Genomic DNA, 22,694 nt, shown 5'->3' with positions numbered 1-22,694 from the left:
TACAGAGCTTCCTATTTATCCAGTGTAAGCATCTGAAGTACTGTGTCTTGTCTTAAAAGATCAGACTTCTGCATCAAGCTTTCTAATAACTTAGGTTTACCCTAAAATATGTCTTTTTATTGGGAAAGAGTACAAAATTAAGAGTATCATATATGTAAAACTCCATCTTGGTGATAATACCACACCAATATTTTTTTCTCTAAACTGGACTTGTCAGTGTCTTTAATGTTTCTAATTCCTTCCCAGATAAAACTAGGTGGTTCTTGTTAAGTGTCAGACATAATTGCATACTTATATTTTGTAGGTCATTGTCAACTGTTAACTGAGTGATTTCTCCCTCCACACCCTCCCCTCCCCCCGCTTTGGGAACAATTTCGGGTGTACATTAAACATCTCCACTAGTGTCACTTAGTTTTTTGAGGTGGTGGCAGTCTCAGGAGGAGATAAATATATAACCTTAAACTTGACTCTCCTCTGATATTAATTAGCAGACAGAAGAGAGTATGCACTCAAAATGAAGTTGGTGTTGGCTGTCTGCCCAGCTTTCATTCCTTGAGAAGATGTAATGTTTGCTGAGCTCTGTTTCAAACCTTGCTTTTGTGCATAGGATGATTCAGCTACAGCAGCCCTGGCTGGGATAATTGAGTGAGGGTGAATCTCATGAAGACTCAAGCCAGTTTCCTCTTAGCATCTGTTGGTGAAGAGCAAGTACAATTACAAAGTGCTGATAGCTGAAATAAAGGGTGAATTATGATACCTTGTCACTTTGCTGTTTTGACTCACTATTTCTGCACTGTGCAGTCAAATCTGGGAGTTCTGCAATGAGACTTCGTTTAAGCAGCTGAGTTTTCCTGCATCCTTTTGAGGCAAACAGAACTGTAGGAATTACATAATCTGCAGTAGATGTCTAGTCCACATCTTCATCCTATTTTTAAACGTCAGCAGTAGAATGGTAGTTTTGGAAGCAGTTTATATCATGGGAATACATTGACATTGTGTTTTTTGGTACTTTAAAGCAGTGTTGGTAGAGTTGCAAGTTGATGACTCTGTATTTTGTACTCATTTGGGCTATCTCACTAATGAAGTATGCTGGATTTTGCTGCACTGCCAGGTGTCTAGAGCACAGAAGTTTTTCCACTTGATTCTTTGCTGTTTTGGAAGAGGTAGAGATTGCATTTTCATCTTGCAGAAAAAGACACAGCTCAAGTTGTATATGAAATACCAGGAGGATGTGTGGGCTTTTACTTACCTTGCTGTATATTGTCAGTATCAATACAATCAATTACTTGTGCCTTGAGACATCTCTTTAAAAGGCTTGTGTCTGAAAGAAAGAAATGAATTGGAAATAGACTGCTGACTAGTATACCTGTAACACTAGACTGTCTTTAACAAACGTGGTATCCTGTTTTTCATAGAGCTGCTATTGCATTATTTTAAAATCTGCTTGTAAAACAGTGTCTGATAGTCCAACACACGTAGAACTGTTTCATTTGTTTTTTTTTAAATTACAAACTTAAAAAGCTAGTATGCTCATACAGAGAAACAAATTTTATCCAGCTTCTAAGCTGTCCTTTAAGGTAGGTGGTCTTAGCTTGTTGACAGACTGTAGAAGCTCATGTTGGTTAAAATACTCAGTTAAACTGGTGGATCAAACAGTGCCAAGCTCTAGTCTTAATCACTTATCATATTTTTCTCATATAGGCAATAAAATCAACTGCAGCTAACTAAACAAATGTTAAGGGCAAGCCATGTGGATGTTTAAAAAAGAAATAAGTGCTTCAGTGTAGTATGATGCTAAAACAAGAAATTCTAACTCGTAGATAGAGAATGATGAAATTTTAATTGTAATCAAATTCGGAAAAGCTACTGAGCAAGTAAAGAGCCGTACGCTGTGTACCAGTGTTGGTGTCAAGACCTGGAGGTGAAAGAGACTGTGTGCATGCCTGTGCCTCAAGCACAAGAGTCCTGCGATGGCCTTTGACACGGTGTTTGCAAAAAGATGCCCATGTAGGGAAGTGACAGAGCACTTCATACTGGGATACATATCTGGGTATGGAATTCTAGGCAAAGTGCCAATGACATTTGTGTGTCCAGGCAAATATCTTTCAACCAAGTGGCAGAAATAACCAGGTGATAGGTTTCTTCCCTATGCTGGTATCTAATTTTGAACAACTTTCTACAGGTCTTCCATTACAAAATAATTGTATTTAATGCTATAGCAGCTTTATTAATTTGAAGTAACTATATGGGAGTCTGACAGAGAAAGAATGTTGCAGGAATTGGTAGATTGGTAATGCAGTTTGGGGGAAGTAGAGGAAGATATTTGCTTCTTTACATTGGAAGAGTTCCCTTAGAATAAGTCTCATTGAACCATTTCCAAAATAATTTGGTATTTTCAGTAGTTTTGGACCCACTGAAGATAACCTGGTTGGCTCAGTGTAGCCCAAAGACAGTACAATAATGGTTTATACTATTACTTTTTATTCTGACTTCTCAGGCTGTTTGCGGTGTTTAATTGCATTCATTACATAGACTATTCAGTCTGGCTCATAGCCTTCTGAAATAAAGCTCCTGGAACCTATTTTCTTTAATTGATCTGTCAACACAGGAAACAGATGCTGGTTTATTTGACTTGAAGTAATAAGGGGAAACTGCAGGTCTGCATTGTCACCTTGCAGTAAATATGGAGTAACCTGAATCAAATTATCCCTCAGGTGGTAGATAACCTGCTGTCTTGCATGTCTCTTGGGGATCGGTGAGCGTATAGGTACTGCAGAACACTTCATAAGCAATTACCGGATAGCTAACAAATTCAGTGTAAATCCTACACTAAAATTTTGCGGGTGTACTAGCAAACACTATTCCATGAATTTCTTAACTCTGTATGTTGGGAAGACTTTTCTTCCATGTCCATTTCAGCAGAGATGGGGAAAACATACTGTACAATGAACAGGAACTCGTTGGGCTGAAGTTGGGGTTATGAGTTTGGGATGTATACCCTAAATTTGCTTGTAGACCTCTGGTGGGCATAGTTCTCAGAACTGTAGTGCATAAGGGTTACTAAGCTACACTGTTTGTTTCGTAGAATTGATGAACTGGAAAAAAAAGTCCAGATGCTGTCCTCAAATGGCTTTTCTGTTTGTCTTAAAATGGATTATCATGCTGCTAGAAAAGCTTGAGTTTACTGGAGGATGCACTCTAATCTAGGAAGGTAGCCACTAGTTACAAATTTAAAGTTGCCCTTTGTTTTAATTGAGTTTTTGTTCACCTTGGTTAAAGTAAAACTTTAAAGAGAAACGTAAAACAGCATGGCCTTGGTTAAGCTTTGTATGAAGTCCAGGCTGACAAATTGGGATAGACTGGTTGCAAGTCACTTATTTTGAGGAAGCACATTTGGGAACAGAAATGAGCTTTGTTCACTTCCATTGTATTTTCCTGTCTCAAATGTTCTATTTTACATACAGCATGTCTGACTTTCTGTAATTCAGTAAATGGATGTTCATTAATTGCGATCTGTAAGTGACCAAACGGGAGGCACAGTAGTTCCTCTTTTTCCTGAAGTGCTGAATGATGGTTCTTGTGATTGTCATTATATCTCTAAGTATTCAACAGCTTAAAAATACAGAGTTGCCAGAAGCTGCTGCTTATTAGATTAGTGTGTGTTCCAGAAAACTTAGTTGTACATTTATACCTGGTATGAAGTATGCAAGAACTACTTCCCAAGTATATTCATTCTATGAAGAGCAACAGGTTTTCCCTGACTGTATAAGCAACAAATACTTATGTTACAGATCTTGCTCTAAAACGTCTGGTCCTTGTGCCCATGTTACTTTTCTAATAACTAGAATTGATTTTTCGGGCTCAGCACTAGAGATGCAGGTTTACGTCTTTTGGAGAGGTATTTGGATTGGAAAAAGACAATGCAAAGGATGGTGTAAGACTGAAGTCCAGAATGGTGGCCTGCTGAAGGCTGGCCTCAAAGCAGACTGCTGAGAGCATCTCTTCATAGGGAAAGAAGTCTTATGTACTGTTTAGAACAGTATATCATTTTTTTTTTTTCCTCAATATAACTCTCAGCTCCAACGTTAAAATATTTTGCTCCCAGAAAGCTAAGCTTTTTCTGTCTTCTTGGTTTTCATTGATAAGAATGCAATATGTGTGTTTTGTTTGACATTTTTTAACTCTGCCTGTAACAGTTCATAGGTTAGGATAATGACATTTCTGCATACACTGCACAGTAAGCTTGATGGATATTTTTCTGTCTGTCCAGAATGCAGAATGGCATATTATAGAGACTGCAGTTTCACGAATGTTGTCTCATCTGTAGCATGCATCATAAATGCAAAGAATCAACGTACTCAAATGTGGTGTTATGTCACCTTGGCAGGAAAAGCCAGTACTGTTGTACTACTATGGTTAAAACTGAGTGGACCAGTGCTGTTGTAATCTTGTTGGAAAACAAATCTTGGAGTAGAAACTCAGACTTTAAATACATTTCATAGTCACTCTTCTAATTTTGACAATGTGACGCTCTTGACCGTGTATGAAAGCATAGATGGACTCAATCTTCCTGTTTTGTAGCACTTCTGATTTTTGGTAACATTTTACTATACCCTGTTTAGGAAGTGTTAAATACTTAAAACCTGTTACTACGGAAGAAAAAATTAGGTTTCTGATGGTCTGGGGAAATCTGGCCTCGTGTTAAGGGAGTTTAATGTAAAAACCAATTGTGTTGCAACAGCTGTACTTCTAAATAGAAGCAGTCCATTCTGTTCAGGTGTAAGGTTTAAGTATTGCTGTCCCCCAACACAAACTTGCCTAAAAAAATGTTACAAAATTGGACAACAATGGCAGAGTAGTTAGAGCTGTACTGATAATCTTGGTTGCAAAAGTCCAATTCCAATCCCAACTTGCTGATAGAAGATACAGGTCAACACTACCTTTGGTTAATGATAAACATAAATAAGAAAGTGTTAGGTACATCTTGTATATGAAAGAACCATTCTGACTTATACAGGAAAAAATTATTCCATTTACTGTGATCACTTAGATGGGCTTTTTGTGAACTGATCCCTTTCTTTGCAAGGATGAATTGTTTTTGTAACACTTATATTAACATAAGAAAGCAAAACCTCTCACTTTTTTATGATGTACCTACCTGTAAACCTCCTCTTAGCAAGTCTTCAGTTGCGGGAGGGACCAGAGGCAGTTAGCAGAGCTGATAAGGGTGTTCAAAGTACACACTTAAAGTAGTTTTCTTTTGAGGACTGTTGTATATCATAGTGGCTTTAGGAGGGTAAAGTTAATATTGTTTCCTGAGGCGACTGTCACCAACAATTTTGATGAGAAGATCTAGAATATCATTTGACACTTGGAAGGTAACTACGGTGCTGTCGCATTTTAAAGTTCTTTGTTGATACCCAGAAGTAGCTGAAAATATAACAGGGTCTGAAAACCACACAGCTTTATTTGGTTTTTTTTCCCCTCCAACTTCATTGTTCGTGGAACATGTGCCCCATTGCTTCTGCCCATCGTCCTGACACCAGAGGCTGGTCCAGCCTGCACCATGTTAATATTGCCTTTTAAATTCATATCTATCAAGGACTGGAAACTAAATTGTCTGTTTTAGTATAGACTAATGCACAGTTAAATAATTTTTTACACCCTTACATGGGACAAGTTATTTTTAGATTCCTTTATTGTGTGCTGAAGTTCAGTACTAAAATTCTAAAACAGTATTCTGTGCATGAATAAAAGGATTCTATAAATAAAGCTATAATGATTTGAACCAAATCTTGCTCTCGCTCTTCCAAGAAGCATCCAATTTTATAGTTAGAAGGGATTTTTTAATCAGTAGTTAAGTATTTGGCTAAACTATGCTTAAAGAAAATGTATCTGGGAAGTTTTGAAAGCAGCTTACTTGATTTCTTCAGAGCTGTTTGGTCTTTTTGACCATGGGGCAAACTCCATGGTACCTGGTCTCCTCAAATCAGATGGGCTTCATCCTTCTAGGAAGAGCAAGAGGACTATAGCCCATAAGTTGGTGGGGCTGATCCAGGAGGGCTTTAAACTAGATTTGAAGGGGGAAAGGATTGAAACTGTGCTCTCCAAAGATCAGCCTAAGGATGGAAAGCCTGAATTAAGAGTGAAATCAGCAGCCCCCTTGAAGTGCATGTACACTAATGCACGCGGTATGCAACAAACGAGGAGCGGGAAGCCATCGTGCAGCAGGAAAGCTATGACATAGTTGCCATCACAGCCTTAGGTAATACTTTTACTGGTTCTGTGGGCTGAAATGTAATTGATTTTTAAAAGCCCCTCTCCCTCAACAACAACTAAAAACCCTACTTTCTTTCCAGTGTTAGAGTATATGGAATAAAAACCCTTCTACTTACGAGAGCTGCACTAGACTGCTCACTAAAAGTTTCTTGTGGGTTCCTATGTATCATAGGATGGTTTCTTATCTGTATTCAGTTATGGCTGATTCAGGCAATTGATAATTACAGTAGTTTTCATGGCAATCCTTATACTCTAATATCAATAATCTATTAGAGCAGGGGTCTCTCCTAGTATTTGGGAATATTATGAGCTTGAACAGCTTAGAACTGTTGAGAAGGAGGTTGGAAAACCACTTGTAAACTTTGCCATATGTTCTGTCCAGTTGCCTGAATGTTTTAAGATTATTTTTTAACAGCTTCTTTTTTTGTATTATGGAGTGATTAAGTCTTTAACAGTGTGGCAGATGTGGTGACGTATTCGCTTGTTCCGTGATAGCTGAAAACCAGCTGCTGCTATATGTCTGCATATAAAGCTCCTTGCGACATCAGGAGAGCATATTGAATAGTTTTGCCATTTTTGGCTTAGGTCACCGTTTGTCTAATGCTATTTTCTCTTGCTGCTCAAGGGCATTGTGGCTTAAATTAATTTTCACATGCTGTAATGACACAAAAATGGGGTTTGTGGCTATTTATTGGAAGCCTTTGTATACATATGCTTATGAAAACACACGTCTAAGTCTACGAGCAAAACTGCGTAATCTTTTGCTGATATTAATGGTTGGGGTTTCTTTGACCTCAAAAAGTCACATGGTGCAAGTTTACTTAACGTTTGGAGTAGCACTTAATTCTCCTCATCAACATTTTCCATAGCGTTCCTGTGTGAGTGTTTGTATGTTCTAAGGCTGTAACACAGCCACAGAGTTTTTCTTGGTATTATTTGCTAATGTGCATTATTGCTGTTAGTTGCATAAGCAGTTCCTGCAGGAATTGCAGCTTGTTTTAATTTCACTGCAGGGACACAGAGTCCATCTACTGAGAAGATCAGCTCTTCTGAGCTAGCTGATCTTCCTCCTTCGTTTCTTTGCATTATTTTATTAAAAAAGGAAAGCTGACACTTGAATACTTGCAGTGCTAAATTACATTAGGAGCGTTTGATTATATGCATTTATTGGCAATATTGACATGCAGAATGTAAAAACCCCCCATGTGAGTCAGAAACGTGACTCTCATTAATATGCTTTAGCAACTTAATTTGCGTGCAGCCATTTATTTGCAGTAGTCACGAAATGGTGGAGCTTTAATTATTCTTTTAAAAACTCAGTAAGGCTAGATAAAAGTAAGTATTATAGGAACGTGCAATAATTATTTCTGGGATGATATGAGGTGCTGGAGCTAAACTGGCCACACAGTTCTGGCACCTGACTTGTTACTCTCTGCTGACTTTAGGAGGGTGCTGTTATCTTCTTGTCTCGTCTGCTGCTTTGGTGTCTCAAACACATGCTAGTGGAATTTTTTATTCTTTGTTTGTGCAAAGTAAAAGTACAGAATATTTCCAAAAGATGGGACTCAGTTTCAGTACTGCTTTGAAATGGGGTCCATCTTTTGGAAACACCCTCCATATATGACAAGATGAACGTAGCATAGAGCTCTGCAAAACTTAACTGGGATATGGATTGTGGTATGTTTAATAGAGTAGCGTTACTGAAAACTAAAGCTAGTGCACAATCTGCAATTACCTTCCAACTCTGAAACATCTGGCAGTGTTCAAAGTATAACACGCGTCTGCAAATCTGCTCTTTTAATGTTATTCTCCCGAGTGGTGCCAAAGAAAAGGAAAGTACAACTTCTTTTAGTTTCTAAATAAATAAATGTGGATAACATTCTGATCTTTGGAGAGCAGAGAACTGACTTTGGGCAGAGAGAAAACGACCAGAAGACTTTCCAGGGCCAGTCCTTCTGAAAAGGAAACTCATTCACCTTAGCTACAGTTGTTTATAAATATGTATTCTGAAATTGATATCTTTCTCTTGAATGTTTTCTCTTTACTTTCAAGAGGTATTAATGTGATTGAAAATGACTGGATTGTTTTTTTTCGTTTCTTTGAGGTTAGGTAGGGGATGAGATCTTGAAGGCAAATCTAAATTGCTGATGTATATTGGATAATAGAGTGGTGCAAACCACAAGAGCAGTAATAACCTGTTAGCAATCTTCATCATCTGAACAGTTACTGGAAAACGGTTTTCCTGGCTGATAGAGTTAATAGTATGCTTGGTTAGAAATCTCTCAAATAACAAAATTCTAACTGTCTTGTTCATTTCTTTGTAGTCGGAGACAAGGTTCCTGCTGATATAAGAATTACTTCTATCAAATCTACAACTCTAAGGGTAGACCAGTCAATCCTCACAGGTATACTTTCTGTGAATTGTCGATAATTATGTGTATAGTTGGAAATGCCCTTTTACCGTTTGTTTAGAGTAATCTATTAGAGACAAGCCTGTTGCTGTTCAAGTACTATGTTGCATTCAAGTGCAGTAAACTTCTGATCTAGTGACTTACCATCATTGGCTTTATATGTTCAATTTAGTGGGATGAACATTCTTAGTGACACCCCCCCAAGACACACACTAGTAACTTGTGGGGAAACTAAGTGTCTTTTTATTCTAGTTCATGTAGTGTTCTAGGTTTGAGTATCTTGGCACTGCTCAAATATGGAAGTGTGGAAATCTTCCTGAATAGTATCTTCTGTAACAGTTTCTCTCACGAGAGAGAATAACTTCTGAAATACAGGCAGCTTTTAAATGGTTGTTACTGAAGACTCTATACAGGACAGCCTTATTTGCTGAAATTCTGTGCATGCACATTGATGTGTTTTCTGGTACTGGCTCTGGAGTGCAGGAGCTATATTTAGAGCACTTTTCAGATTTGTTGAAAACAAAACAAAGTAGCAGTACTTCTGAATATAGGAAAGAAGCTAGGAATCAACCAAGCATGCTATAACAGTTTTCTTTCAGCTGGAACATGAAGATCCGTCTGCCTGTTTTGGTAGCATAAATTAATGTTAACTAACCTGGAATTTAAAACCAGTAATGTATTCCTAAAAGAACCTATTTTTGATCCTCAAATCTGTCTTTAAAAGATACAGTGTATGCTTCATTAATTCTAACCATATAAAATGTTTACTTAAATCCTTTCCTGTTTTCATGAAAAGCGAGGCATTCAAGATTTTTTTGTTGGCTGAAATATATCCTGTTTCACTTAAGCAATTAAATAAAATCATTTGACATATTAAAGTGTTAGGACCCGAGGATTATAACTTTTTGATTACTTACAGGACTTACTATACATGTAAAATTCAAGACTGTTCTCTTTATTTCAGGTGAATCTGTGTCTGTTATTAAGCACACTGACCCTGTGCCTGATCCTCGTGCTGTAAACCAAGACAAGAAGAACATGCTTTTTTCTGTGAGTTATTTGTTTTGAAATTTTCAAAAAAGTCATAAAATAAGAACTGTCATAAAGTAACACTGAAACTGATATAAATGTGTGGAATTTCATGTCCTCACTCAAAAGCTGTGTGACTGCTTTGCTGTATTGTCTATCCACGTCTGTGTGCATGTCTCCACATAGATCGAACTGAATTAAAAATTAGAAGTAACTTTTATTAAAAGCTGTCCTCAGGGAAGGTGCTTGTTGAAACCAGTTTGTATAAGAAAACTGGTTTCTTTCTCCTTCACAATAGTCTCCAAGACTGGAGCACAGACACTTTTACACTGCTTCTACACTACTTTTCTAAAATAATAGTTCTCCAGACTGAATACCCACACAAATCGTGATATAATGCGGCTAAAATTGAGAATTAGCTTTCTATATAGGAATGAAATTATTTCTTCAAATGTGTTCAAAGGAAGCACTGAATGCCTTTCAGATAACGAAATAACAATTCTGTCATTGTTGGTAGGCTGCTGTGGAAAATCTAACTGCTCTTTCTCGTGTCAAGTGTGTTCACACAGCTCCACAGAACACATCTATTACTCTTAGTAAATACCATTAAATCTGGAAAAATACGATCCTAGTACTACAAAAAAACCTCACAAAACCATTTAAGATTCCAGATTAAATACATACTGCTTACTCAGCAGCTGCATGTGACTATGCTGCTTATAGTAGATCAATATTGTTTTATTTGAGCCCATTCCGTGGGCAGAAGTTCTACACTGGAGTGTTCTGTTACAGATACTAGGGGAGTATCGTTCTTTTCCTTTTCACGTTTTTCCACATCCTAGCTGAAACATAGTCTGGGCTTGTATGAGATGTGTTTTAAATTCAAAACAAAACCAAATACCACCACCAAAACCTGTTCATAGATTAACTACAACTCTTCTCTTTCCTTTATTTGCACAAGGGTACTAATATTGCTGCTGGTAAAGCTATGGGAGTGGTTATTGCAACAGGAGTAAACACAGAAATTGGCAAAATTCGTGATGAGATGGTGGCTACTGAGCAAGAGAGGACCCCGCTCCAACAGAAACTGGATGAGTTCGGAGAGCAGCTGTCTAAAGTCATCTCTCTTATCTGCATCGCTGTTTGGATAATAAACATTGGTCACTTCAATGATCCAGTTCATGGTGGCTCCTGGATTCGAGGTGCTATCTATTACTTTAAAATTGCTGTTGCTCTTGCTGTTGCTGCTATTCCGGAGGGTCTGCCGGCTGTCATTACCACCTGCTTGGCTCTTGGAACCCGGAGAATGGCCAAGAAGAATGCGATTGTCAGAAGTCTTCCCTCTGTGGAAACCTTGGGCTGTACCTCAGTTATTTGTTCTGACAAGACTGGTACTCTGACCACAAATCAGATGTCAGTCTGCAGGGTATGTTGAATTAGCTTCTTCTATTTTTCTTTTCCTCCTCAGCCACTCTGAATAGTTAGAATTACTTGAATTCTTTTGATCACACGTCTTTTGATTCTCATATCATCAAAATCTTGCTTTATTTTCCCAAGATAAGCTTCCACTTTTAATTCAGTTTTCCACTATGTAGTGTTTAAGGCTTTCATCTCTTCCCTTATTTAGTCATGGCCAAAAATAGCTGTAGCTGCACTTGATGGGAGAGAAGGTTGTTTGCGAGCAGCTTCCCATTGACTTGTGTGCGAGCCATTCAGTCTACTGGTAATTATTTAGTATGATTTATCCCCTGTTTCAGAAAGGTAGGATAGTTATGCTGTAGAAGCTGGATGTGTCTTAAGTGCGAAACACTGGCCTCTAATTCAACAAGAGGGAAGGGCAGAGAAACTTAGTGGTGAGGGGGAAGAAAAGGAAAAAAGGTAGATTTACTAGAGTAACTTGGATAGTCTAAGGTATTTTCACTACTGCATGGTTCCACCTTTATTTGGTGATCTTATCTTCATTAGCTCTTATTGGTCTGTTGGTCACTGTATTGTGTTCAATGTGCAATATTGTGTGACTGATGTGGCAGAGTGGAGGTACAGTTGACCCTGTCACCCATGTTGCTGGGGTCGTCTTCAATTTGTGGCATGTTTTTAGGTGAGCGTAAGTTATGTGCCCCACCTGCCTTCCCCTCAATATTCTTTCTAGTGTTGATTAATTTGGGACTTCTAGTCACGTAATGTAACATGTGTTCAGCTGCCAGTTCTCTGTGCTTCCCATATACCTGGTATTCCGTGTAGGAATTTTATGGAGAAAACATTAAGTTCTTCTGTTTAATAGTTGTAGATGTTCAGTAGCGTAGCAACTCTGACACCACATGTTCGGAGTCATTACATTGGCTTAGAATTCCAAATGTGTAAATGATGAGTGCTATACACCAGTATTTTTTGGCAAAAGTTTGTAAGCCTTAAGCACTTTATTCTCATGTGATTGATGGATTTTTCTTTCTAATTGGTGGTTGACTTGTTCTACTTCCTTAAGTATTGTAGTATTTATACCTAAGAGACACAAAGCAGCTGCTCATCAGTATTCCAGAGGAGGTTACTTGCAGTAGAGTTGCATAACTGCCCTAGTCTTTGCAGGGTTTTTTTCATCATGCAGATGCCAAAAGCAGAAGGCTTCCTGGTTAACTCATCATTTAAGTTGTGTTTATTTAAAATCTCAAAATGCTTTAGTCCTTATATTTAGAGGACTAAATGTTTTAGAGCTTGTGCAGTACAACTTACTTGGTTCCTTGTTAATCTCTGACAGCTACAGAATAACTTTAATTGCAAGACTTTGCAAAACACAGGAAAATCCTAATACCTGTAAACAATACGCTTATTCTTGTTTCACTCTAGGCAGAGTTTGCTTAGCTTTTTAAGAAGTCTGGTTTACAACAGTAATTCCATTTGTAGTTTTAGTTTCCGCCTTAAGTAGTAACTCTGGAGCATCCAAAGGAAAGTGTTGCAGTCAGAAATGATACTGCTTTAGGAGGAGACTTGAGGGATTATATTGATGTCCTCCTGTGGTATCTCCCTCTGAGAATGCACTTACTCTTTGTGGCCTTTTAATTTATCAGCTTGTCTAGCTTTTTGATTTTTAAAATCACTTTAAAGATTATAGCGTCTCCGGACACTGATGTATATCAATTGTGGAATAACTAATAGGCCATAGTTTGTGAAGATGCTTTCCAAAAATGTAAGGCAGCACAATGAGGGGGAATTAAGATATTGCTAAAATGGGATATGACAAAATGGCTTATACTAACCGAAGGGAAAGAAGATCCATTAAGATAAATTATCAGTGAGAAATTTTCTTCCCTACTACCACTCCAGCAAGTCATGGTAAGAGTATGACAGCTTCAAGCACTATGGTTTTAATCTTCATCTTCCAAGATTTGATTCTGCCTCCAGCCCTGCTAGAAAGGAAACAGAAACAAAGGAAGGACTGAGATGCAGGTGTCTTGTGGGGTGCAACTGCATCCTTCAAATTGTTGTCTTTATTTGAAAATGACATTTCAACCTGTGCCAGTAGGGCAGTGGAGCTGTCTGAATGTTTCTAAACTACCAGTGTACTGGTTGGCAAAGTGATTTTTAGCCGGAAAACCAGGACAGGAAACAGTTTTCACAAGTCTGGATGTTAGGAAGAGCTTGAGTATAGTCAGGATTGTCAAGCAGATGAAGTTAAGTGTACATAATTTGCGTTTTTCAACTCTTTGATAGATTTGTGCCACAATTCAGTTTTCACATGAGGTTTGTTAAGCAGAAGTGCTGTTTTCTGTACTTCATGCTTTAGCATAGGGACCTGTTCAAATATATATGGGATCAAAGTTCAGAGTATTCTATCTGGTTTTGTTTAGTTTGTTTATTCAACCTGAACTTGCCTCTTATACCTGCTTGCTTAAGGTCTGTTTACAACTCTTGCATTAATTATTGTTCAAAGGTAGTAACACTTCTAACTCTAATTTCAGATGTTTATCCTGGAGAGAATAGAAGGAGATAGCTGTTCCCTGAATGAATTTACTGTAACTGGCTCAACGTATGCTCCCATGGGAGAAGTGTAAGTGTTTCATTGAAGTTAAATATTTGTCTGTTTATGCATTGACTGTTACTTTAGTCTTGAAAAGTGACGCATATAATATTCAATAGTGATAATAAATGAAAGTTCAACTGGCAGGAATGCAAACTGAAGGGCTGGGGGGAGAAGTAATTACCAGTAAAAGGAAGTTAAATTCTAGACAAGTAAACCACAATGACACTCATTTAATATTGTCTCCAATATTGCAGTGTTCCTTTGATAACCTAAAAATAAATTAGGGATAGGCTGAGAGGATTAATTGAACTAAAATATTACTGGACTAAGATTAACTATCTCAATGCTTCAAAGTGAGTGATCACTTTGGTTTTACTTGCCAAATAGAATTCTACTATGTATGAAGTCGAATGAAGATTCAGTTATTGTGAACATCTCAACCTTGTGGAGTTTCCCATCTGTGCCTTTGGCTCCATGCAATCTTCACCACTCTCTAATTTTCGTAGCAGTTAAGACCACAGTGTTCTCAGCAGCTGGAAATCTTAATTCCTCAATTCTCTTTTGTTTCAAAGCTAATTGCTATCAAAAGCTTATGCTTTCATTTCAGGAGATAGCATTTACTTAGGCAAGGTGACATTCTAGATCTTGTAAGGCATCCAACTAGTATGCTTTAGCTAGTTTCACAAGAGCTCTAGATAAACAAAATAATAAAATATAGTGTGGTGACAGATGTTGAGTATAATAAGACAGTCATCAATACATGTTAATGTTCTATTTTTACTTGCTGGAATTGGGGAAATGTGAATAAGCATGTTAATCGTGCTGCATTCACGTACATAAAGAACATTCTGTGAAAGGGAAATTACCACAGAAAGGCTGTTATTGGAGCATAAAGAAACATAGCTGAGTTCTCAAACCTTGAGGGCTGATGTATTTTGGCATTTATGGATGGCTTTTTTTAAAATCGGGGACTTTAATGTGACTGACTTCACCTTGGATTGTAAACTGGCACTGAAAAATAAAGTCTGAGGACCCTAAGAGGCAGTTGAGTCCATTGCTCTGCCCCAAGGCAGGACCTGCTCTAGATACGAACGTCCTGACAGATGTTTCTTTGTACTCTAACTCCACATAATGTTGTCTCCCACAGTTCTATAGGCAGCCTACTCTGTTTCATAACCATTAAGCATTTTTGCAATATATCAATATTTTTTTACTTTATTCTTAAAGGATTTGATACAACTTTCCCCCAAGATGGATTCAGAATTTAAAATAATAAATAAGGAAACTAATGATAACTACTGAGAACCACAGCAGATTGCATTTGACCTTCAAGTTAATGCAGCTTTAGCTAATTGAGCTTGAAACTTTAAGAAAAAAGTGCTTTATCCAGAACTGTATGACTATCACTGGAGGAAATAAGGTTTTGTCATTCAGATAGTGATTTCATTGATAATTATGTAATTCTGTTCATGACTCTCTGATCTAAACTTCAGAACTCACCTTTATCAAACCTGCTTTTCTCAACAACTTCTGGTTCTGTAGTCCCAAGTCCATAACTAATAATATTGTACTATATGGAAATACAGTAAAGGGGTGGATTAAAGAAGAGGAAAAGGTGAGATGCTGATACTAAATAACTAACTTAAATCTCCCACCTTTCTTCTTTCTGAAAGGCATAAAGATGACAAACTCATTAAATGTAGCCAGTATGATGGCCTTGTGGAACTTGCAACGATCTGTGCGCTCTGTAATGATTCCTCTTTGGATTACAATGAGGTAAGTACATGTTCTGCAACAGAAGAGTGTGTGAGAATGAGATAACTGTCTATGTAATACCTTTCAGTGGTAAATCCCTTGACTACAAAGTCAAGGAGGAGAGTGTTTAGATCTTCTGAAGTGTTCATTCTGGGAATGACTTGTTTGTTGAACACTGAGAAATCTAAAGCCAGGCAGCAAGTGTAATCTGGAACTTGGAAATCTCTTGGTGTGCCGAATGCACTGCTGCTCTGTTTCTTTGCCTCGCCTTTATAGGGTTGCTACATCTCATAATGACTTAAATACTTGATGATAAAGTGCCAACATCTTTTTTTGCTGGTCTTGGGAGTAAAGTTTTGACATATCATATAAATAATACTCTTGAAATATGCTTTTTAAAAAGTTTTGCTTGTTTCATAAGCCATAGTAAGTCTTGTTAAGCTTTTTTTCCCATTGTGAAACTTGAACTTTTGTTTCTGGTAGGTTGCAGGTGAGGTGTAAAGTTAACTCCGGTGTTTTTGTTTGCTTTGTGTTAACTAAAGGCTAAAGGAGTATATGAAAAAGTTGGTGAAGCCACAGAAACAGCGCTTACCTGTCTGGTTGAAAAGATGAATGTATTTGACACAGACTTGAAAGGTCTTTCTAGAATTGAACGTGCAAATGCTTGCAACTCGGTCAGTACTCTTTTATCTGGAATTCATTGGGGAGTGAGTTTTGTGGTGTGTATTATTTAAATGCATTTTTATGCCTTTTTTTTTTTAATAAGGTGATAAAACAACTCATGAAGAAAGAATTCACTCTGGAATTCTCAAGAGACAGAAAGTCTATGTCTGTCTATTGCACACCGAACAAACCAAGCCGCACATCCATGAGTAAGATGTTTGTTAAGGTCAGTTCCTCACTTGAGAAAGTTTAGTTATGAAATGGCTACAAAGGTAGCACAATACTAAAAAAACTGTCACAACATATTTTAAATATTGTATTGGGAAGGAGTTTATTAAGCTAATTTTTTTTCCTCTGCAGGGTGCTCCTGAAGGTGTAATTGACAGATGTACGCATGTCCGTGTGGGAAGTGCTAAATTACCATTAACCTCAGGAATTAAGCAGAAAATAATGTCTGTTATTAGGGAATGGGGGACTGGTAGAGACACATTGCGTTGCTTGGCTCTGGCGACCCATGACAATCCACCCAGAAAAGAGGAAATGAATCTTGAGGACTCCTCAAATTTCATTAACTATGAGGTAAGTTCAGTAAAATATTCGTTTAACACTTATTTCGCTCCCAAACTGGAGAATGGTGACTCCATTTGTTTGATTCTTCCCTCAGAAAGATATCTGAGAGTTTTTCTTTCTGGATATTTTTGAAGTCAGACACAATAGTTGGCCACACACACGGGGGGAATGCTCAGAGTAAGAAGACTGTATGTCTCTTTGGGGAAAGTTAAACCACAGAAGGCTTTTAAGTTTTATCCCTTATGATACCTGTCACTTCTAGTTCATTTCCCCAGTTTATTTGGGGTTTTAAAAAACCAACCAAACACACGCCACTCTGTGTTCTTGGTGGCCGTTACACATGTTGCTGCTTGGGTAAAAGTATAAGAAAAAATTCAGTTAAACAGCCACCTGCAAATCTTATTTGTATCAATCAGGTCCACAGGATCATAACACTTGAAACTGTTTTCAGAAACTGACTCTGAAAAATATTCCAAAAATTGATTTGTGGTTTCAGCTTTAGTGGTTTTCAGTTGGCTCTTGCTCAGCTGCAAGATTTCTTTAGGGGTTTATGATTATCATATTGGCTACTCTGTAATTTTCCAAAACAAATGAAAACAAATGTCACCACACTGAGACTTTAGCCTGCAAGCAAAATGATTAGCGAAATGATGTCAAATGAGAAGTTGAGAGGATTTTGCACTAGAACTTGGTGCTGTCTTGTTTCAGACCAACTTGACCTTCGTTGGCTGCGTGGGAATGCTGGATCCCCCCAGAATTGAAGTAGCTTCATCTATAAAGCTGTGCAAACAAGCTGGTATTAGAGTTATTATGATTACTGGTGACAATAAAGGCACAGCGGTAGCCATTTGCCGTCGCATTGGTATCTTTGTGGAAGATGAAGATGTTTCTACAAAAGCCTTTACTGGTCGCGAATTTGACGAACTCTCGCTTGCTGCCCAAAGAGACGCTTGTCACCATGCCCGTTGCTTTGCTCGTGTAGAGCCTTCCCACAAATCCAAAATTGTTGAGTTTCTTCAGTCTTTTGATGAGATTACAGCTATGGTGAGTAATAGAAGTTTTACTTGGTTTGAAAGATACGTGCTGTGTTAAAACCTAAATTATGCCTTGTTGGACTAATGCCTTATTCTGGAAAACAGTTCTTCTGTGTTCTTCTGAACTTAAAGCTTCAGAATAGTTCTGAACTTAAGTGATTTTTAAAGATCAGAAACCACACCCAGTGCAAAACTCCTTTCTTGTCCTTTATGTAAGCGCCCACCTTATTTTTCTTTCAACTTCAAATTCTTGTTTTAGACTGGTGATGGTGTCAATGATGCCCCTGCACTGAAGAAAGCAGAAATTGGAATTGCTATGGGTTCCGGTACTGCAGTAGCTAAAACTGCTTCTGAAATGGTTTTAGCAGATGATAATTTCTCAACTATTGTAGCTGCTGTGGAAGAAGGACGCGCAATTTATAACAACATGAAACAGTTCATCCGTTACTTGATCTCCTCCAATGTTGGAGAAGTTGTTTGGTAGGTTTAAAGTGGTTTTTTTTTTCTATGAGCTATAGTGACGATGCAGTCTTTAGTTATTTATTTACTTCCAGTATTTCTCACTAAAACCAGAGAAACAGGTTCTCCAGGTAATTGAGGGTTGTGATTGTGCAGAACTCTGCATGCTTCTAGTCTTTACTGGAGAAGTTTAGCATACCACAAAAGTCATGTTGTGTTGCATATTAATATTCTAGCTCAGTAGATGGCTAAATGCTTTACCATTATTTCTATGATTGGAATAATTTTCTAGAGTAGGAAAATAAAAACCCTAATAAAAGATTACAAGATCTGGTATTTCAGATAACTTAGCCACTGATATAACTTAGATGTTTGTTTAGCCTCAAGTTACAGAAGATTGTGCTCTCCTTGTCTCTGGAAGGAATGGTGACCCAGTGCCACAGAACGCACTTCTGGTGACAGAATGTCCATATGGACCTCTGAGCAGTTGCTTATATCAAAGCACTTTCTCCCAGAGTGAAATCTAAACCACCAGTTGTCTTGTTTCTTGTAGACTTGAAAGCTGTCCTTCATATGGCTCTTGCTGCAGCCCCTGGGTCTCTTCTATTTATTCACATGGACTTGGAGCCATGAAAGCTACATTCTCATTAAATTTTTGAAGGGACTAGCAGTAACCTGGCTAAATGAAGCTTAGTCATTTGAGCTAAAATGCTGTTACGTCTTGCAAGAGTTTTAGTGTCTTTTAGAAAGTGGCTTGCAAACTGTTATGTATGTATGTCTTTACCTATACAGACAAGTAGAGTGGAGAAAAAAGTAAGGCTAAAGTAGAAACTCTTCAATTCCCGAAGTTACAAGATAATGATAATGCTTCAGAACTTATACGCCAGTGGTTAGAAGTGTTTGCTATTGGATATGTTTCCAGTTTTCTGAATGTGAATAATTGTTTGATATTAAATGGGTAACTCTGTGTGAGAAAACAGAAGTGATGCTACAGGCTTAGGTTTAAATGTTGAAAGGCTTTATTTACATGCACAAGAATAAGCTTATGGTGAGTTTTTTTACAGTATCTTCTTGACGGCTGCGCTGGGCTTTCCTGAAGCTCTAATTCCTGTCCAGCTGTTATGGGTGAACCTCGTGACAGATGGTCTCCCTGCTACTGCTCTGGGCTTTAATCCTCCTGATCTTGATATCATGAATAAGCCCCCACGCAACCCTAAAGAGCCGCTGATCAGTGGATGGCTCTTCTTCCGTTACCTGGCTATTGGATGTAAGTAGTAATAGTGTGCTTTTTTTTTAGCTTCCATTGAAAGCAGTTTGTCTAATTTCCGCGTATGCTGAAAGCTTGAGAGCTGGCAATAAATGTTCTGTGGAACTGGTGTTCTTCCTTTGTTTTGAGGTTCACACTTTGTTCTGCACATTTACAGGCAGCGGTATCTAAATTAACATTTTTGTGCTTAAGTAGAACGGCACAATGGATTTGCTGGCCTGACTATAATTGGGGACAATAAAGGAGTATCAGTTTGAAATCAATGGATGTGGGTTTAAACTTTAAATATAGCTATAGTACTGTAGAGCTAGAATAAGTATCTATGTGGATACTTAACTGATGCACACTGTCTTCATGCCAGAAGCTGTCACCTTAGTTTTTTGAACCGACTTCATAGATCTTAAAGTAAAACATCAGTATTAATTAATGTAAGTACATTTCAGAGGGGGGAAAAAAGTTGCAGGTTAATTTCTCCAAGTGATACCCTTGTTTGCCTTCAGTTCTGGCCGTCAGCTTCCATCAGCAGATATTAGAATCTGTCCAACAGTATAATATTTAATGATTAAGTTACAACTGGTGGAACAGATTTTTTTGCATATGGGACAGATGAATTACAGTCTATTTTCTTCACAGCACTGGAGGTCTTGAGGTAGAAGTTCAAATGTGGCAAGTGAGATGGTCTCTTGCATACAGTTCACAACACTGAAAAGAGCACTTTTGTTTTCTTAAAGGTTACGTTGGTGCTGCCACAGTGGGTGCTGCTGCCTGGTGGTTTATTGCTGCTGATGGCGGGCCAAGAGTTTCCTTTTATCAGCTGGTATTTGCTCACTTTAATGTCTTGGGGGGTGAGGGGAGGTACCTGCTTCTGTTATACTTGTTACTTGAAATGACTGTAGAATAACAGTAGGTTAAGGAAATTTGTATAATGAGATGTTTTCAGACTTCATTAGTGTAAAACTTGATCATGATTAATTAGTCTTAATGCTAAAGCTCAAAGCTGGGACACCTGAACTTCTAAACAGTTTGAAGGACTAATTGTTGTCTTGTAAGTACAAGACTAATAGGGATTTTTCTAAAGCTGGCAAAAGTTGAAACCAAGAGTCATATCAGAAAGTTTTGTTTTCATAATACTTGCTGCTTATTTCATAATTGCCTGTTGTACATTTTAAAAGTTAACAAGCTGTGGAAGTGAGTTCGCATTGTTCTGTTGTAGAGCCATTTTCTGCAGTGCAAAGAGGACAACCCAGACTTCTCCGGTGTTGACTGTGTGGTTTTTGAATCTCCATATCCAATGACAATGGCTCTTTCTGTCCTTGTCACCATAGAGATGTGCAATGCCCTCAACAGGTTTGTATGTCCAAATAGGAAATCAAAGCTTATCCAAAATCCTGGGGTTTGTGCAATTTCTTTCTTAGCATATAGACAGCTCAACTAATGAAGAATGAGTCATATTTCCTTTCTGAATCCTGGTAGTGCAAATAAAATGTGTCTCTTGGATAACATTTGAGATCTATTATCATAAGGTGTATTTTTAAGTCTGTCAATTCACTCTGGTATTTTACTAAGCATGAACAACTGAAGTATTTTCCATTATTTCTAATCTAAGCTTAATCAATCAGATTATCCCTCCTATGTTGGTATAAAGTGATATCAAGGAGAACTAAAATAAGAATGCTGAAGATATGGAAAATAGTTTTTCCTGCCCTAAGGGCATGTGGATTTAGCCAATTAATGTTAGATTATAAATGGAAACCACTAAATAGCACAATGTCAAGGGTATTTTTCTTCAAATAGCTTAGAGGTCAGTTAATTTAAAAACAAATAAACTTCAAGTGTACAGCCGTAGTCCTACATAGTAAGAATATTGCTCTACATCTGATGTTCTGGATCTCAGCCTCGTCTACAGTACAGCCTAAATGTGGATTGTACCTGAAAAGCAGAGCTAAAGAACAAGCATTTAAAAGGTGCAAGTACTTGACCCTCCACACAACCAGCCTTCGAGTGAACCTCGAAGAAGCAGCTGTGCTGGGTGTCCTGGCACATGATAGACAGGGGAGGATTCTGCCTTAGGTTGCTGTGCCCCTCTTCCCTTACCTGTCCCGTTGAGACAATCTTGGCAAAAAAAGCTCAGCTAGATCAGGAATGAGCAGAACACACAAAAGCTTTTAAAATTAAATGTGAAGCTGAGCTGTGACTGCTTTGCTGAGCAGGCTTCCAAGGTAGTTTAAAGTTGTAACGTGTATAGACCAAATCTTGGTATCTTTTCGTCATGAGAGAGATAATTGTGACTTGCCATGCTGCTTTTCTTTCCAGCTAGTTTTCTGATACATTGTATATGTAAAACACCAATAGGAAATTCAATATGTACCGTGTTTCTCTTGCAGTCTATCAGAAAATCAGTCCTTGATGAGGATGCCCCCGTGGGAAAACATCTGGCTGGTGGGCGCAATTTGCTTGTCCATGTCACTGCACTTCCTCATCCTTTACGTGGAACCACTGCCAGTAAGTGCACGTGTCTTACACGTCCCCAACTTGGAAACAGAGCAAAAAACTTGTCTGGAGCTTAAGGCAAGGGGTGGAGGGGGAGAAAAGATGTAACGCTTGCCTTTTCTTTCAGATTATCTTCCAGATCACACCTTTGAATGTCACGCAATGGCTGATGGTATTGAAAATCTCACTACCTGTCATTCTGCTGGATGAAACACTTAAATATGTGGCCCGTAACTACCTGGAACCTGGTAAAGATAGTGTGCGGCCTGCCACCAAACCGTGTTCTTTGTCAGCATGCACCGAAGGAGTTTCCTGGCCGTTTGTGTTCATTACTATGCCCTTGGTTATCTGGCTTTACAGCACAGACACTAACTTTAGTGATATGTTCTGGTCTTGACTGACACGGTGACAAGTTTTACATTCAAAGAAAAAGTTTAACTTAATTTTTTTTTATTGTTTAGAGCAACTGTCTATTTCTGCTGAATTTTCACATGAACATATTTGCCGGTGATGGAGGTTTCATAATCTAGATTTTGGTTTTTTTGCTTTTTCTGACTTCAGTGGGGGCGATATATTCCTCTTTTATACACAGTTAAAGTGTCCATTGACATGTACAGAGAACTAACACTATTTTATGCAAATATTTTTTTGTAGATGAAAAGCATGTACAGTGTTCTGTTCAATAGTCTACTCATCATGTAAAAAAAGGAAACTTTTTTTGA

General features: G+C 38.0%; 1 protein-coding gene across 2 annotated transcripts in view; it reads left to right on the top strand.

Annotated features, from left to right (window-relative positions):
* Positions 1 to 22,694, top strand: part of ATP2A2 (ATPase sarcoplasmic/endoplasmic reticulum Ca2+ transporting 2) — a 35,883-nt gene extending 13,189 nt beyond the window's left edge. For both annotated transcript variants that reach the window (XM_080355299.1, XM_080355298.1), the window contains 15 exons: positions 8,604 to 8,684; positions 9,655 to 9,740; positions 10,681 to 11,145; positions 13,673 to 13,761; positions 15,408 to 15,510; positions 16,032 to 16,163; positions 16,256 to 16,378; positions 16,513 to 16,731; positions 17,431 to 17,766; positions 18,016 to 18,236; positions 19,280 to 19,482; positions 20,214 to 20,299; positions 20,696 to 20,829; positions 21,867 to 21,984; positions 22,100 to 22,694. In XM_080355299.1, coding sequence (XP_080211425.1) covers positions 8,604 to 8,684; positions 9,655 to 9,740; positions 10,681 to 11,145; positions 13,673 to 13,761; positions 15,408 to 15,510; positions 16,032 to 16,163; positions 16,256 to 16,378; positions 16,513 to 16,731; positions 17,431 to 17,766; positions 18,016 to 18,236; positions 19,280 to 19,482; positions 20,214 to 20,299; positions 20,696 to 20,829; positions 21,867 to 21,984; positions 22,100 to 22,369 — 2,666 coding nt within the window. In that variant the 3' untranslated portion in view covers positions 22,370 to 22,694. The remainder of the gene's footprint in view (positions 1 to 8,603; positions 8,685 to 9,654; positions 9,741 to 10,680; positions 11,146 to 13,672; positions 13,762 to 15,407; positions 15,511 to 16,031; positions 16,164 to 16,255; positions 16,379 to 16,512; positions 16,732 to 17,430; positions 17,767 to 18,015; positions 18,237 to 19,279; positions 19,483 to 20,213; positions 20,300 to 20,695; positions 20,830 to 21,866; positions 21,985 to 22,099) is intronic.

Source organism: Nesoenas mayeri (genome assembly GCF_963082525.1).
Source record: "Nesoenas mayeri genome assembly, chromosome: 17".
Classification (NCBI taxonomy): Eukaryota; Metazoa; Chordata; class Aves; order Columbiformes; family Columbidae; genus Nesoenas; species Nesoenas mayeri.
This window is presented reverse-complemented; position numbering and strand designations above follow the sequence as displayed.